Here is an 18088-nt window from a genome sequence, read left to right on the forward strand (position 1 = left end):
AACAGGCAAAAAATGGGAGAACATACAAGCAATACTTTACTAGACAGAAATAAAACTGTTAGGTATGAATGAATTTATTGAGCATTTTGATTTTCAAATATAATTAACAGTTTCAATAAGCATATCTTAACAACAGAATTAGATTTTCAAAATGAGTGACTTTACTACCATCAATTACAACTAGAATCTTGTCAAATTTCAACAGTGCAGTCGCATTTGTGAACACCAAAATCAAACATTGAGGGTATAATCGAATGGCAACCTTTAAAATATTCTAACAAAAATTTTTATCTATGGAACATAAACTTTAAAATATTACAACAGGGGGCAAGTAGGTGGCGCAGTGGATAGAGCACCAGCCCTGGAGTCAGGAGGACCTGGGTTCAAATCCAGCCTCAGACAATTCATAATGACCTAGCTGTGTGGCCTTGGGCAAGCCACTTAACCCCCTTGCCTTGCAAAAACTAAAAAAAAAATATTACAACAAAAACTTTTATCTATAGAACCTATCAATGTGCTAAACAATTAAAGATCTACATTGACTGCTATAATAATAAAATATTATAATAAAAATGTTTATCTATAGACCTAACAACAGTCTAAAAAATTAAACACCTATATTGTCCACTATAATATTAAAATACGATAATAAAAACTTTACCTATAGACCTAACAGTAGTCTAAAAAACTGAAACAACTACATCGACTACTATGAGAGGCAAAAAAGACCCCCACATTTTCTACATAAATGTATTAAAAGTTAAGGAATACTGCTCTTATATCAATATATTATCTATTAAGTTTGTCCTCTAACCACAGGACTGGCACATATGACAAATTAATTGCCAGAGTATTTAGATTCAATCTGTAGTGAAATTTAAAATATACCGAAATATTCATGAATGATTTAAAAATTGTCCATGATGGATTGCAGCAATTGGACAATGTGAGGAAATATCAAGTTTCCAGGTCTCTGATTAAAATCCAACTAATTTGTTATACTATTGTACAATCCCACAGGCCTGGCCTATGGAGTTAACTAGACTAGAGAAAAGCATACTGCTCTGCCACAGTATTCCGGTGTCATTGGAGTGTCTGACAGTCCCTTCATACAGTAACAACCGCAGGAAAATGTGCACATTTCACAGTACAACTCTGAAATCATGGCTCGGAAAAACAGAGTTGCAAAACAGTCATCTTCCAAACTACAATAGAAAACATTTAAGGCAAGTCAGATGGCTCAGAATTACTACCGCACATACACTACTGCCCCTAAGGGTTTCAAAACAGGAAATTGCATTCTTACAGATTGAAAAAAGTGTGTGTTACCCCAAAAGGGGAAAACTCGAAGAAACTCAGCACACATTGTGAAAAAACATTAGTAGAACAGTTTTTTTCCTCTCCAAAGTTCAAAAGGAGGTAGAGATGCTAAAAAGGACATCTCTCTTGCAAACGTGGATAAGAAAATAGCTATGACCCACGTCCCAAAGTCACAAGGCAGCAAATGTAAACCTCGCCACTTCCACTTTGCCTTGGAACTTTGGCATGTCTGAAGACTGATCTGCCAACCCTGTGTGATTCAAACTGCAAAAAGAGGTGCTTTTGTACTGTAGCAAAACAGTGAATTACCTGGTCACTAAGTTAGTTTGGTACATCATAGCCACATAGTGAGAACAGAATTACATTGTTTTTAAAAAAAGGAGAACAATCTTCTGTGCTTTTCTTTTTGGTCAAACAAAATGTACTACCTGTCCCCATCCATCCCCCTACTCCATCCCCAAGTGCCTAGATGGAGATAGTTTTGAGTGAGTAAAGATTGAGTTGAGTCGATGCCTGATTTGGGAGGTGGAATCTAAAATAGTTGTTCTTGAAAAAGCAAAAAGAACCCTGCATTTTATCCCTTAGTTTCCATGGGAAAATGGAGATAGCTCCTAGGAGCATTGGCACGGAAGTGGTGAAATTAGGATCCATTCCACCGTAGGGCAGAGAAAGTGATGAGGTACCATGGACAGGGCAGAGTAATCCCAATGATTATTGTGCTATTTTTTTCTGTAATACTGCCATGAGGGGTGGGAAATGTTAGTTCTTGCCTGAAAAGGGAGTATTCAAATGTAAGTGGGAGCTGGGGGGGGTCTCTGTTAGTGCTCCCTTAATTCAAGGGGGATTTATCTTTCTTGTTTTACTCAAAGCAACATCTAGAAAGTAATGAAGCATGATACTATTATTTTCCTTCCCAGAATGCATTCTACCACAGAAACCTTCCAAATCTATAGTCAGATGACATCCGTCATTGTTAGTTAATGGCATCTATTTTATGACACAAAGACTGGGAAGCAAAATAAACAGAATAAATATCTTAAGCCCAGATTTCACAGATGCTTCACCAAGGATGCTGCATGCACAGAGACCACATTTAAGGCCTGATATAAACCTTGTTAAAGTGCATGAATATTAGTGCAAATACTCTATCATCAGGTGAAATCTATAGTGAGGTTCTAATGACTTTTAAAAAACCCGAAATTTGTAAAATATCCCCCCATCCCCCTAACACATGCACTAGAAAAAAGTTTTTGATTCTAATGTTTCAATATTCAGCAAATGGTCAAATACAGTTTCCTGTGAGGCTGTACAACCTGATCAAGACCATGTGATACAATTTCATTCTACCATGGTCCATTGAAAAGGATTCATTTTCAATCAACTGGTTTGGCTGTGAAGGTTGAAAATGCACCTTTGACTATTAATAATAATAGCTGGCATTTCTCTAGCACTTAAAAATTGGCAAAGTGCTATACAAACAAAATCTCATCTGATCCCCATAACAACCTTGTAAGAAAAAGGTAATAGTTATTGTTATGCCCATTTCACAGATGAGGAAGGTGAGGCTCAGAGTGGTAAAGTGACTTGCCCAGGGTCACGGGTGAACAAACATCAGAGGCAGGATTTAAAATCAAAGTCTCATCTGTCTCCAAGTCCAGCTCTCTAGCCACCTTTTTACACTGTCTTTCAAATAATAAGAAATATGCTGTGTGGATCTGATTGGAAACGCCCAATGGGCAGAGATCATGTTCTCTATGCTCATATTTTTGAGTAAAGAGAGGACTTAGTAGGATAATGATCATGACTAGGATGCCTGGATTATTGCAAAGGGCCTGATTTTCTAAAACACATTGAAACAAAGTCAGGTTTGCACTAACATATTTAGAGTTGGGATGCAAGAAGTTATCTAGTCCAACCCCTGGTCCTTCACATGAGGAAACAGGTCTAGAAATGTTAAGAGGCAGTTAGTGACAAAAGGGAAGATTTGAAACCAGGGATTCTGGATACAACTTCAGCACTCTTGTAATTGTACTGTATTACCTGCCATTAATCGGATTGTGATTGCAATGGAAACTCATTATGGCTAGGAAAAAATAATGTCTCCCAAAATACATGAGAGCTTAAAATCAAGGATTTGTCTTTGCAAATTAAATCCTTTTCTGAAAGCACAGGCCCAAAGTGGATTTAAATTTCTTTGTTAGCATGAGCTTTCGAAAACCAAACCAAACCAAACCAAACCAAACCAAACCAAACCAAACCAAGAAAAGGTGCTCATGTGCCCTCAAAGCTACTCTGATTAATTATGGTGATGAATGGGGTGAAATAAAAACCCATCAGATCTTTCATTTCCTAGACCCTGAATTGAATTGCTCTAAAAATTAATGTAATTAATTTTCTCCTGAGTTCAAGATCAGGACTTATGGCTCTTTTAATACATTTAAAATGCTGATGTTATGGAAAAGGCAACTCTGATTCTTTCTGTTCAAGATGAATGTTCACACCCCATGAAGGTCACATGAGAAATACACAGCAAATGTTCATGACCTGAGCACAGAGGCGTTTGCCCATTTTGCAATGTTAGTCCACGGTTTGCATTCTGTGTTAATACTGTATTGCTTATTAAAAAGCAATCGAAGCATGTTGATCTAAAAAGATCGCTGTTCTGTTTGCAAGAACACAATCATCCTCTCTTCTTCCTTCCTCTCTTCAAGTAGAGAGCTGGTCAGATTGGGATCCATACAACTTTCTTTGGCCAGTGCTAGAGTCAACAGCAGCAACCAGTGGATTTGGGGAAATGGGACTCATTAAAAAAAGCATTTGTTTTGAGATGGGGAGGTAGAAAGGGAAAGATGGGCCCAATGCCTCTCCCAAAGGGTACATTCTCCTCTAGCTGGTGAAAACTGAGAAAGGTAAAAAAAGGTCTTGGATTCAGCCTGTGTCGTTGTCTTGAAATGCATCTGACGCCCTCCTTTCAGTTTTCTAAATTGCACAAATGAAATACATATAATTCAGACATTGTGTTGAGCATTCCTATCTATGAAGCAAGGAAAGAGAAGCTGTGTCTAAGGGATCTATGGCAAGCCCACTATTTATAGTCTTAGAGCCTTGATTTGCTTCTTGTACAAATTCAAGCCAGATTAGTTTAAATCAAATGTGGGAGGGGTTGCTGTTAGAATGCTGCCATATTAGTAAAGGGTGTCCCTTGGCATAGAACCTCAAGAACCACATGAAACCAGTGATTTGATTCAGTCTTAGGCCAATACAAAGCCATACCCTATAGTTGAAAGAAAATAATGTGGGTGGAAATAAGACTCTCACTTAAAAGGAAATATGCGTCTTCCTTCCAATGGTGGTTTTGTATAGACTATACATATCTTGCACCAGGAAAGGTTTGCAAGTGAGTTAGTTCATAGAATAAAATGTTTGCATCCTGGAGGAATGCACATACATACATACATACATACATATATATACATATAAGCATACGGACATACACGCACATAAGAGGGAAGGGCAGAGACACCCAAGTTATGATCACTCAGCTTAGATGGATTAATTTAGACTTAGAAATGTAGAGGTAGAAGGAACCTCAAAGGCCAAGCCAGCCCCCATGTTACAGAGGCCAAATGATTTATTTGAACTGACTTAGGTAGAAAGTGGTAGTGTTAGAATTTGAAGCCAGGTCTGGAATTCAAATCCTGGGCATCCTTCAGTTTACTCTGCTTTCCCCCCCCCCCCCCAGCCAGAGATATCAGCCACACAAATTATATAAAAATAGGTACCCCTACTATGACTTCAGCAGAGAAGTGGGAATTACGGTATTAAATAACATGAGAAAATAGCACTCTGGGTACTTCCCAGGACAGAGGAGAAACACTTATAGGTATGAGATTCTCAGAGGGTCAGGTCACACCTATAATATCTACTACATTTCTTTTGAAGGTTCCTTCAACAAGACAAAATATCTAGGGTTTCGAAGGTTCTCTCAACCATAGCAGCTTTGGGGAAGGAGAAGTTTAGCTTTCATAAAGAAAAAGAAAATTCCAGTATTAAAGCTAACTAAGGAAAAAAAGTGCCCAATCCCCAACCCCCCCAACCCAATTTATTTATTCCCAAATATACTTCTAAGGGCCAAGCTGTCCCTCCTGTATGTCTAGTTGACATGCAGTATGACATAGATGTAACTTAGTTACCTCTATGATCTGGCCTTAAAAGCAGCTAACAGATTAACTCACATAATACCTTCAGCTTTGGCCTTCCGAACCCTACTGTCCCAGATTACACTCTGTGAACTGGCCCCCGGAATGGCACCTTCTTTTCTTCTGTTTGGATTTTTCACCGACCTTTAAATAATAAATGAATTAATGGCCAACAAAAGCAAGCGTGTGCTAATTAAGAACCTAAACATGGAATAAGGCAGCACAAATGTTCCCCCAGCAACCTGGACTCTTTTCAAAGCTTCAGTGAGCATAGGTTCAATGGCAAGTTGACCTTTGACAGAGAAAATGCTTAGATCTGTTATGGCTATTTGTAATGGTTCTTTATTACTTCCTACATGTGTTCACGGTCTCTTAGGGACACAGAACCTAGTTAATAGAGGAATCCACTCCATATGAATGACATTACTTTTTAGACTTGTTCATGGTCTCATAGGGACAAAGCACCTAGCTAAAAGAGGAATCCAATTCATATGTATGACATTACTTTCTAGACTTGTTCATGGTCTCTTAGGGATGCAACACCTAATTAATAGAGGAATCCAATCCATACGATGACATGACTTTCTAGAATTGTTCATGGTCTCTTGGGACACAGCACCTAGCTAACAGAAGAATCCACTCCATATGAATGACATTACTTTCGAGACTTGTTCATGGTCTCTTAGGGACACAGTACCCAGTTAATAGAGGATTCCAATCCATATGGATGACATTACTTTATAGACTTGTTCATGGTCGCTTAGGGACACAGCATAGACTAGCTAATAGAGGAATCCAATTTATATGAATGACTCCATCAAAGCCAAATGCTTTGGGGGAACTAAAAAGCATGAGAATTGTGTTTCAAAGTTTGAAAGGCTCATAGAGTGCTCCTTCTGAACATTCATCAAGATCACAAAATCATACTCTCAGCAGATTGTGGTAGCCTTGTCCATCTTGTATTCTTCTAGGCTAAAACAGGTCCTTGTTCAAAATACCTCGGTAACAAACAGATGGGATGTCTGCGCTAAGTCAATATTCAGAGCAGATAGCAGGAGAGTGGTGGTGTATCGGGGGAAGTGCCAAGCAGGATTTAAAGTGAATCAATGCAATGGACCACAGCTATTCATCAGCCAACATAGCCCAACAAAGTGGGGAAACCAACAAGGGCATCATGAACTTAGTGTGAACTCAGTCCTCAAAGCCCCTTGCCCAGGTCTCTGCCAAGTGTACTCTTTTTCAACTACCAGGAGAGGTCACCCTCAATATGAGGCAGGTGCTTGGATAAGGGAAAGGAATCCCATCCTTGAGAAGGAACATGACTCCTCTGCTATTTATCATGGGAGGCATCAAAGGAAGGTTGACAAAGGTCTAGCAGAAGCAAAAAGGGTGATTTTGAACCAATGTGCCCTAGCAAGAAGGAAGGAAAGGCATTTCAGATCTGACACCTACCCTTCTGCCTCTCCATCCACATGTAGGAGTGAACAGGCATCCCCATTTTTAGCCAGCTGATCATCCTCTTCTTTCTTCTCACATTCTGTAAGGGCTTTAGACTTTCTTGGAGACTGGAAAGTTGTTTGGAGAAAGTGTGTTACGGACAAGCTCTGTGGCCATCACCTGGCACAATACATTCTCTGCGATATATAAGCTATAGGGATTAGCTAGAGTGGGGGGCATTCTTTTGGCAGGAATAAAGGTAGAGACATTGATGATCACAAAGCAGAAGGGAGAAAGGCTTAGCATAAAGAATACATTTTTATTTGAATCAGCAATTCTCCTTTAGCCAGAGACAGAAAATAATAGAACAACTAAATTCTCAATTACATCATTTCTAAGAATAAACCTCAAAAACATTTTCATTTTTTTATTTTAAAATACTGCACTGGTAAACTGGTCTCATGAAAAATTCCTTTTGGCACATATAAAAGGCAACGACTGTGGACGATAAATTTACGAACCAGTGGGACTCTTGGGCATGCCCTCTACTACACAAACTTAAATGAGAGGGTCCCATGGAAAGCTTCCAAAAGCACAATAGCCTTCCTTGCTCGACCTTAGCTGTTTGTTGATGTGATTTCAAAATGAAGCCATCCATATACCAAATGGCCCAAGGCATACACACACTGACTGTACTGAGCTGGAGAGTGGACAGTGAACAGAAACAAAGCATGACTTGCAAGAGCAGAAGCATTCATTCAGCAGAAGTCCTCGGACTATGGCGATCACAGCAAAGTACAACTGAAAAAATTCAAATCCATTCAAAAAGAAGAATCTCTCAGTCAATGATCTGCATATCCACAGAAATGAGACTGAAAACAATGTCCACGACAAGATCAAGGCTTCAAATCTCTTGAGAAATAGGTTTTCCAGACAGGCTCAACAGCATGAAGGAGAGAGCTAAGGGTTAATCCGCAGAGAGGTTGCACCAAAGTAAGGCACCTATGAGACCAAGGCACAATGGCAGAACCTCTACAGACAAGCTTGGCCCCCAGACCAGCGTCAATGGTGCCAGTTCTTCTCTGGCCACTGCTTGGAGCAGTGTCATGGAGAACTCACAAAGATAGATAATCATCATAGTCAGTTAGATTTCGCCTTTGAAATTCATCATCTCACTCTTCTTGCAGTGTCTCAACCTTTCGGAACCAGGTTTAGTGGTTTCTCATGCCCAGCTAATGAGGGCTCAGGGTATGCAATTGGGGGGGGGGGATATACCGAAGAGGCAGAGAGTAGACTCAGACAGTGGTCAAAGATCACTCCAACTGGACAGATAACCTTTGTACAGATCATTAGGAGTCCACAACAAGGGTCTCCTAATCCTCTATTTGTTAGCAAGAAAGGGTAAAGAGAAGGAAAACACTCTCTTGCTTAAGTTCTAATAAACTACTACTGACAATGCTTTTTTAGGTAAAAATATGCCTTATATTTTGTTATATTCCATATTAGGATTTGTGACTTGCCATAAAACATTAATCAATCATGAGATATTTGTTTCCTTTGAAGACACTGTGGCTGGAACAAAGCCAGAGTTAAAAAGATTTGTCAATTCTGGCTTCTCCATGCACTGATTATCTGTGGTCAACTTCTCTGTGATGCTCTGCACACATTTGGGCTTCATACCACTACTACCACCCTCTCCTACCCGTGTCACTTGGTGTTGGCTCATAAAATGCTGATTCTTTTAAGTGTTACTTTAGATCAAGAAAGGTTTTGGAAGAACATGAGGCTGAAAATCCCAAATAGAAAGATGCTGATCCCCAAGTTTAAGAGAAGCATCTATGCCATAGTCCCCTTTCCAACACACTAGGTTGGCCCCATGGATCAATTGGCCCAATATTCTATCTCTAGAAAGGGTTTTTCCCTGTACTTTTCCCCCTCTTTGCCTCTGACCCAAGTCTGGAATGCTCTCCCTTGTCATCTCCTCTTGCCATCCCTAACTCCCTTCAAGGCTCAGTCCAAGTGCCAACCTCCATATGAGGATAGAGGTTGATTTGTCCTTATAGACTTAAATACACACTACATCCCACAAGGAGAATATAAGCTCCTTGAGGACAAGGAGCTTCCTTGGTCTTTGGACCCTCAATGCACAATTCACTAGTACCTACTATGGGCCATATATATAATGCTAGGTCCTGAGGATAAAAACTATCAACATGAAACAGTTCATACCCTCCAAGAACTTATATTCCAAGGCTATAATGGCATCAGGGAGCCACACAATAAACACATGGTAAAATAAAGGAATGGTAACCATTCTCCATGCTGCTGACCTTAGAAGGTTAGGGCTATGCCCCCCCCCAACATCCCTAATCCCATGCCGTTGGCTCATTATTGAGCAGTCATGGATATATCCTACCAAGCTGAGAGGCTCCAGATGTTTGCTGTCTTGTAGAAAATGTTCATTTGGGCTAATTTTTTAAACTGGAAGAACCATTTGCAACCATCCAAGATAGGCAGTGTTGCAAAGGGACTAATGTACTGGCCCTCGAGTAGGCAGTTCTGGGATCAGATATGATTTCTGACCCTTGTTAGCTGCATGGCCCTGGAAAGGTTACATAACCTTTGCAAATTGTGGTTTCCTGATCTCTAAGATAAGGGAAATAGCACCTACCCTCCATAAATTGTTGTAAAACCCAAAAGAGGGAATAGAAACGTCAAATATCACTATTGTGGTCAATCTGGTTCAATCCCTTAATTTTACAGCACAGATGCCAGGAGGAACAGCATGTGAGCTTAGTCTTGAAGGAAGGGATTTCAACAGGCAGAGATTTGGGAGCAGAGCATTGTAGATGGCACATTGGAACGAAGTGAGCCATGGACTTTGAGGCAGGCCATGATGTAATTCTAGGAATTTGGGATGTTCAGATTATCAAAATCCTTCCTTAGTACATTTACCCGAAGATGGACCTTGTTACATTCACCCAACCCTTACCCTGTATGTAGTATTATTGTGGTCAAACACGATAAAACATTGATTGGCTTATTTCAGAGCCTACACTTTGTAGACCCGGTGGTAGCTTTGATCCACTGGTAAGACAAAAGGCGATGATTTGTAAAGCTTTTGTAGATTTCATTTGGTTTCAGCCTCTACCTCCCTTGTCTAGTAAGAAAAGAGCTGCAAAGCTTTCCAAATGATAACAGTTGGCCAATTCCAAGTGACCTGGAATAGTATACTCAGTGGAGAGACCTGAAATTCTAGGGCATTTAGCTGGTCAACCTCAGGGGGACTTCTCTATACAAAGAAAAATCAAGATCACATGAGGGTCACTTCCATGCAGTTCACAATACAATCAATTTCACATTTTTTCTGCATGGGCTCTCCACATGATCTCAGTGATTTAGAGAAACCACCCCCCCTTTTCTCACTTAATATGGCCTCAACACCTTTTATTTCAATGTATCATCACTAACCAATTGGCTCCCATCTTCTTCTTCTGTGTCTGAACAAGCCAACAGGAAGCTACTGCTAACCCATTCCTCCAGGTTTTCACCAAGTTCCACAGTCAGGGATGTCCTCGAGGAACCTGAAAGAGAAAATACGAAAAGCTGCAACTTTGGACTTTGGCTTTTCCTTCTGTTGTGAATCGACATCTTATCACAAACATTCAACTAAGAAGCTTCCTTAGTCCAAGATTCGGATCTTTTTCTGCCAGATCAATGTACATTCTACAAATTTGGCCTGAACGGTTGAAGTTTCAAGTAGCCACATTAAAGGTTTATTAAGAGCATCCAGAGTTTAAAAGAGATTTTATGGGAGGAAGCTGAACCTCCTTAAGCGAGTCTGTCATTTATCAGCACTTTAGATGGCATAACCTTGCCTGCAGACAAGGAATGACCAACTAAAAATGATTCTTATCTATTCATTAAAGCAGGCTAAACAATATCTTTGTGGGAGAAAATGCTACATGGGATCAGTCACCATAAATAGAAGCTTGAAGACATGACAGTTGTCTTCAAATGCTTGGAAGGCTATCATGGGGAACAGAGATCGGCCTTGTTTTACTTGGAAGAGAACAGGACCAAGAACCATGGAAGGAAGTCACAGAGAGGTAGATCCAGGCTGGAGGGAAAGAAACCCTTTTTAACAATGACAGCTAGTCCAAAGTAGACTTGAACTGTCCCAGGTTGCCCTAGATTGCTCCTCACTGAAGGCCTCTAAACAGAGACTAGGTGACCACTGGTCACGGACAGTATGCTGAAAGGACTTGTATTCAGCTTTCATGACCTCTGGAATTCCTTCCAACTCTGACATTCTGTGATTTGATGGCACAGCCTTCAACCATCTCTGAAGGATCGTCATAAAGAAAAGCAATTTGATTCAGTCTACTCTAAAGGCAAAATTAGAAGAAATGGAGAGAAGCTGCAAAATTAGGCAGCGTTAGACAAAATTAGGCTTGATGAGAGTAAAAACAGCTAACTGTGAGCTAACCAAAAGTCAATTGGACTATATTGTTCTGGGGCCAGGAGGGAATTCTCTTTTACAGAAGTCTTCAAGCAAAGACTTAATGACCACTCATCAGAGATTCTGCAGAAAGATTCTTGTTTAGACACGGTCCCTTCCAACTCTGAGATTCTGTTAGATTCTAAGAAAAATAATTTAACTGCCTTTCTCTAAATCTATTTACTGCATAATTGAGTTTTCCATTCATTCACACTGGCATCCCCCTCCCTATTAAGCCAAATGAAACTTTATGAACTTTTCTATCAGCTAATGCAGATTTATCTAGTTTCAAGCAGAACAGAAGGAAATAGTGCTTATTTGATTTGAGGGGAGAAAGGGCAATAAGAGAAAACTTTGCAAATTCATAAGTGTCCTTCACATTTTGCTACTAGATCTTTCTATATCTTATTGGCTGGCACTTAGCTCTAACAGCCAGTGATGAGTTCAGTTCACATCATAAACATGGGTCTCCTACAAGTGCCTCAATTCTGCAGAAAACCACCTGGAGACTCAGACCTATCCCTAACCCTACTCCTCTCTGTGAATAAATGAGATGGGGCTTATACATACTTTTGCTTGTTTTTGTCTGAGGTGACAGAGCCAAATTGTCCAAAGTCACAGGGCTTGTGCGATCAGATTCGTTTTCTTCGGAGCTTATGGAGACTCGTTGCTGCATTCTGAAACATTCACCATGTGTAGATGATTAATCAACTGGAAATTTCATTCAATTCAACAAATAGCTATGAAGTAGCTATTACACGTGAAGGAAGCACTGGTCCAGGCTCCAAGGAGTATGAGAAACAACAAAAATGTCCAACTTAAAAGATGGCAGGCCATTTGGAAAGCAACAGGGGCTTAATAGCCCTGATGTGTATTGACTTGGATATCAGTCGGTGAGAATACTGTTAGAAATCTATTTGATTAGAGCAAGAGATTCTGATTTGGATTTCAGTTGGAATTTATTTCAATTTCTGATATTCCTTTAGTTAAGGATGACATATCAGCTTGAACTGAGTCTTATGTTTAAAAAACAACAAACTAAGCTGCCTCTTTATACAAGGGACAAACTAGTAAATTTAGTCGCACTTTATTCTTTTTGTATTTTGGGGAGGTTTTTGCAAGGCAATGGGTTTAAGTAACTTGCCCAAGGTCACACAGCTAGGTAATTATTAAGTGCCTGAGACTGGATTTGAACTCTGGTCCTCCTGACTCCAGGGCTGGTGCTCTATCCACTGGGGCACCTAGCCGCCCCCAGCCCAACTTTAAATTAATCTGTTTAATGAAAAATTCAGAGAAGCTGTGGTTTTCTTGGTCAACACAATTACTGATGTGCTATGTTGATACCATTATATCTTTTTATTCCAATATCCTGTGAAGGTGGGATCATTTTAAGCCCCTCTTGAGGCTCTTAGAGGTATATTCTACACTACTGAGTTCTCTCCAAATCTTCAAGCAAAAAGACTCCTTGACAAAACTAGGTTAGAATGACTAGAGCTTGGTCCCAACTCATCACTAAATGAATACCTTCTTATGAAGAAAAATCAGGTAAAATCTAAGAAGACTATAGGAAAATGGGTTGGGTTGATCTCTTCTCTCCCCTATTACCTCCTCCCCTGAAATACTCCCAGTCATGGTCTTGCATCAGGGCCCTGGGGTCTTAACTGGAGGAGGGTACTTTGTACTGGCTTCAAAGTCCTTTCCCCAGTGACAGAAAATCCAAGTTATGGCTCTGTTTATCAGTTGGGTTTTAGAGGATAACTTCTTGAAATAGAGGGAAGACCAGAGGGACCCCAAGTTCCTTCTGATCCTAATAATCTGAGTTGGTGGAGGAGGATCCAGGATGCTGCTGTGTATCAAACCACAAGTTATTGACTAGCAGGCTTTACTGATGAATATACAAGAAACACCCTAGCTCCCCAGGTCCGAATATTGTGGAAAATCCTTGTTGCTGTGCAGACATTTAGTCTTAATGAATCAAATAAGGTGCGCGTATAAATGAAGTTTGAACCTTAAAAGAATTCTAGTTGGTTTTTCACCAGCTGTTAAGAAGTCAATTACTGCATCCAACCTAGCAGTCTTTAATCCTATTACATATGGTCAAAGCCCAAGGATTGAAAAGTATTGAGCGCCCAGAAGGATGGAGACCTCCTGGGTAACTCTGGCAAGACTCTGACAATGAATCAGCCAATGCACCCCTACCTCTGGTGACCTCTGAAAGGCTACGTCCAAGCCAGGGGAAAAACAAGGTTGGTGCTGTTGATCTGTGGTACCTACAGATGCTGGATCAGGAATTTGTAAAAACAACTTCTTATAAATCTCCAGGCCAGGATTTCAAAAGGTTTAACACTTGCTGGATCCTACACAAATATTCTTAGAAGAAAAAAAAAGCACAAGGGTCAACACAGTAGGAGGGTGAGGCAACAGAGGAGGAAACATTGAGTCCTTCTTCCACATGAAGAAAAGTTAAAAGAATCTCAGTGGGTTAGAGGGAAGTTTGAAGTCAGGGACTATAAAATGGAGTCTGGTGAAAAGAGTATGGGAACTGAGGGAAGATGGAGAACACATTGGAATGGTCAGTGGGGTTACCAGGGAGCATTGGGTTCAATTCTATTCTGCCTTCCATTAAGAAGTATCTGTTGGAATGGCTGTATCCAGCCCCCAAAATTCCAGCCTTGGTTCTGTTGAAAGGCATGGGGAGAATCAAAACTTGGGGAAATAGCAATTTGTGTATGGCACACTCCTGATGATGCATCTCTCTAAAGAATGCTATTCTAGGTCCAGGGAGTGAGAGGGTAGGGGGAGGGCTGGTGGTCAGGGTACAGAGTAAGTCTGATAAATAGTCACAGTCCTCAAAGCATACATGAACAATCATGCCAGAGCAAGAACTTTGAGCCTCAGTCAAAGACAGGTTCCCTCCTTTGCACTGGAAATAGCTAAACCACTTATGTCTCTGCTACCTATCTCTTTTTCCTCATTAACCAGGTATTTCCTAGCTTTGACAGGGCATTTAGATGTCACAGTGGATAGAGCACTGGCCTTGGAGTCAAGAGGACTGGAGTTTGAATCCAGTCTCAGATACTTGACACTTACTTGCTGTGTGATCTTGGACAAGTCACTTAACCCTGATTGTCTCACCTCCAGGGCCATCTCTAGTCGACCTGATTCATATCTGGCCACTGGACCCAGGTGGCTCAGAGGAGAAAGTGAGGTCGGTGACTTAGCACAGCCCCCACCACCACCACCCAAATCCAATTCACATGTTTGTCATGGCATCACCTCCCTGATGGTATAGTCTTCTTCAAGAATGAAGGACACACATCACCATCATTAGCTCAGACATTTTGTATTCAAAGACTAGACGGGCTTGAGGAGGGCTCAAAATTTCTCTCCTAGTCAGCGATCAGAGGGTCAGAGTTGAGATCATCTAATCTAACCATCTCATTTTACAGAGGAAGACGCTCAAGTCAAGAAAGAAAAAGAGACTTGCCACTAGCACACAGGTAGTAGCTGAAAGAATCCATTAATTATAGCACTAGCTCCAGCATCAAGTAAGTTTACTTGGAGTCTGAATACTCCAGGAATACAAAGACCTGAAATCAATATAATTTCTTTTTTTCAACATCGTTTGGATTTTAAACAAATACAAAATGAGAAAAGAAAAAAAAAAGAACATTGCCACATATGTAGCAGACCATAAGAGATCAGGATGAGTTCCTGAGAAACATACCTAGTAAAAATTGTGTGTCTCCTCAGCCTATTCCCAATCACCATTCGTCTTTGTCCTTTAACACCCCTTTGCAGCTCAGCAGTCGCTCATCAAAGGCAAAACACACATCAATTTCCTCATTCACAAAACACATCGTCTGCCAAGGACAGATTTTAAGGGAGATCTTTCACTGTAACTCTGAGCAAAGAACGGAACTTGTGTTGTAATCAAAGGAAAGAGCATTGGCTTCACAGTCCAAGGCCCTGAGTTTAAAATTTGTCTCAGATACTCCCTTTCTCTCTTTGATTTTCAGTTTTTTTCCCTTGAAAATGAGAAGCTGGAGCTAGGGGTTATTTTCAGTTACATCTAGCTCTTCACCCATGAATTTCTGAGTTGCATAGAAATAATCCTATAACCCCCAGTCTCTTGACTGACCCAACACTAAGTTGAAACTCTATCCAGGTGTCGAGTGGAATGAGTTTAGAAAACTCAGAAGCATAATTTGAATGAAGAGAGAAATGTGAGATCAAGACAGGCCAATAATATATACTGATGGAGAGCAAGAGGCTTAGTTAGAATTGTGTGACAAGGGCCAAGAGCTCTGTGCTCACTGGCCCCAAGTTAGGAGACTGAGGTAAGCAGGACCGCCAAGCTAGAAAGGACATCTGTGCCCCTGTTGGCGCTGTATCCTCAGCTGGTCATGCCTTCAGCCCTTTCTTAGCTGTGACACTGTCCTACAAATCAAGGTAGATTTCCTAAAATCCCAACCCCACTCAATAGCTAGAGGTGGTAAAGAGAGGTCAAATGGCTAGCCGGTAGAGGAAACAGAAGATGGAGGAATACAGCAGAGAGAAAAAGGGGAAAGCTTAGGGAAAAAAGCTGTTAGTCTTCCATCCAGTAGCTCTCTTCAGAAGCAGAGTTCTCCCTCAAAATATAGATATCACTTTTCTGGAAAATCAACTAGCTGAATCCTAAGGAGGCTTTGCAAAGGACATGATAGCAATCATCACATCTGGGGGCCTCCCTAAGAGTTATTGCCCTGCAGTTCTGCAACCCCTACCACCATGACTTTCTGACAACTTAATGCTTGGCCCCGGGTATGCAAAACAATTTGCATACGCAAATCAATCCAATCCATCGCCTAGTGTCCAATTGCGGCAACTGTTAGACGCCATCTGGTCCCATACTGAAGCACAGAATGAGGAAATTGATGCATGTTTTGCCTTTGATGAGTGACTGTTGGTCTGCAAGGAGCTATTGAAGGACAAAGATGGTTCCATGTCTAAGTTTCTTCATTCCAGACAAGATATGATAGAGAAAGGGGTAGTAGTGAGCCCTGAAATTACTTACCCCTCCGTCAACTGGGGAACAATTGGAATTGGCTCCGCAGCCTGGTTCTGTTGCTGCATCTCAACTGTAAAAAGAATACAGAATTTCAGGGTTTCCAATGACCACAGAAAGGCTGCCATTCCTTATTTTATTCAAAGACTGAATATGGCTTAGATGAAAATTATTACCACTGGATAAAACTACACTAATTCTGATTGACTGAGAACAAGTAAAAGATCATGAAAGGACTCAGCTATACCCTGGTTCCCCACTCCTCAATAAGAAATACTATTTTCTGACCATATAAACAGATCCAGACCACACTTCACTTCCTAGCACCCTGACATCTTACCATCAGACTTGCAACTGGATGGGGAGCACTCCCCATTTTGCCCTAGATTATTTTTGGTTTATTGCTTCAGAAGCAGAAATTGAGTTTTGGTTAGACTGATAGTACATAAAGGTGAGGAATATCTAATAAGCCTGGAAAGGTTATGAAGGGCCTTGAATGTCAAACAGTGTATGTGTTTGATTCTAAAGGTAATAGGGAGCCACTGGCATTTATTGAGGGGGGATAATACAGTCAAACCTATTTTTTTTTTGGAATTTATCTATATTTAAATATATTTATATATTTTGGAATATATCATGTACAACTGTGAGGAGGATGAATTGGAGAGAGGGTGAGACTGGAGGCAAAGAGAGAAATTGCCTTTGAAATAGTCTAGAAAGAGGTGATAATCACTGGAACTAGGGTGGCAGCAACATGAGTTCAGAGAAAGAGATGGATTTGAGAGATATTGCAGGGTTGCAGGGGCAGAAAAGACTTGGAAACAGAGTGTTTGTGTGTGTGTGTGTGTGTGTGTGTGTGTGTGTATGGTAAGAGGGAGAGAGATTTTTGAGGATGACTCCAAGGTCATCAATCTGGGTGATTGGAAGGGTGGGAACCTGGCAAGAAACAGAGAAATTCAGAAGGGTGGATTTGTAATACTGATTTGTATAATCCTGGACAATATTTCTTTTCTATTCTACTATATTTGCAGAAATGGCCATTTATTCAGTGTTTTTTAAGTTAAAAATAAAAGTAGTTTTTGTTTTTTAAAGAGGGATTAGTTTATGGAACTAAAATAATGTGTTCTGTTTTGGCTATTTTGTTGAGTTGAATTGTAGATGCCCATATAATATTCTCAAGAGAATGCACTGACCACCTAAACCAAATAGTCTGTCTTCTTTTAAGCAGTCTCCTTTTGCTACAAATTGATCAGCTGGAATCCTGGCCTGTCAAAAAATCTCGTAAGTTAGGTTTGTTGACCACTTCTGGGTGGGCTGCTAAAAGTAAGTTCCTGGAACCTGGGCTCAAAGACCAAGCTGCCAGTTGCAGGGTGTTGGTGGTCCATGAAGACATCCAGTCCTAGCAAGAGGTAGACCCAGTCCCTCCTCCACCTAGACCCAAGCCATTTCTTAGCACCCACATTACCTTTGATAAGTTCTTGCTGCTTAATCAAAATTTTCCTTATTTCACTCAACCAGGCTGTCTTGGATTCCATTGTCTGGGCCTAAAAAGGAAGGACAAGATGACGTTCGGGGACTTTCCCC

General features: G+C 40.6%; 1 protein-coding gene across 1 annotated transcript in view; it reads right to left on the bottom strand.

Annotated features, from left to right (window-relative positions):
• Positions 1–5585: 5585 nt before the first annotated feature.
• Positions 5586–18088, bottom strand: part of MCF2 (MCF.2 cell line derived transforming sequence) — a 125357-nt gene continuing 112854 nt past the window's right edge. The window contains exons 24-28 of the mRNA XM_074201817.1: positions 17970–18048; positions 16514–16577; positions 12028–12134; positions 10428–10540; positions 5586–5663 (exon numbers count right to left, since the gene is read on the bottom strand). Coding sequence (XP_074057918.1) covers positions 5586–5663; positions 10428–10540; positions 12028–12134; positions 16514–16577; positions 17970–18048 — 441 coding nt within the window. The remainder of the gene's footprint in view (positions 5664–10427; positions 10541–12027; positions 12135–16513; positions 16578–17969; positions 18049–18088) is intronic.

This window comes from Macrotis lagotis, chromosome X (genome assembly GCF_037893015.1).
Source record: "Macrotis lagotis isolate mMagLag1 chromosome X, bilby.v1.9.chrom.fasta, whole genome shotgun sequence".
NCBI lineage: Eukaryota > Metazoa > Chordata > Mammalia > Peramelemorphia > Peramelidae > Macrotis > Macrotis lagotis.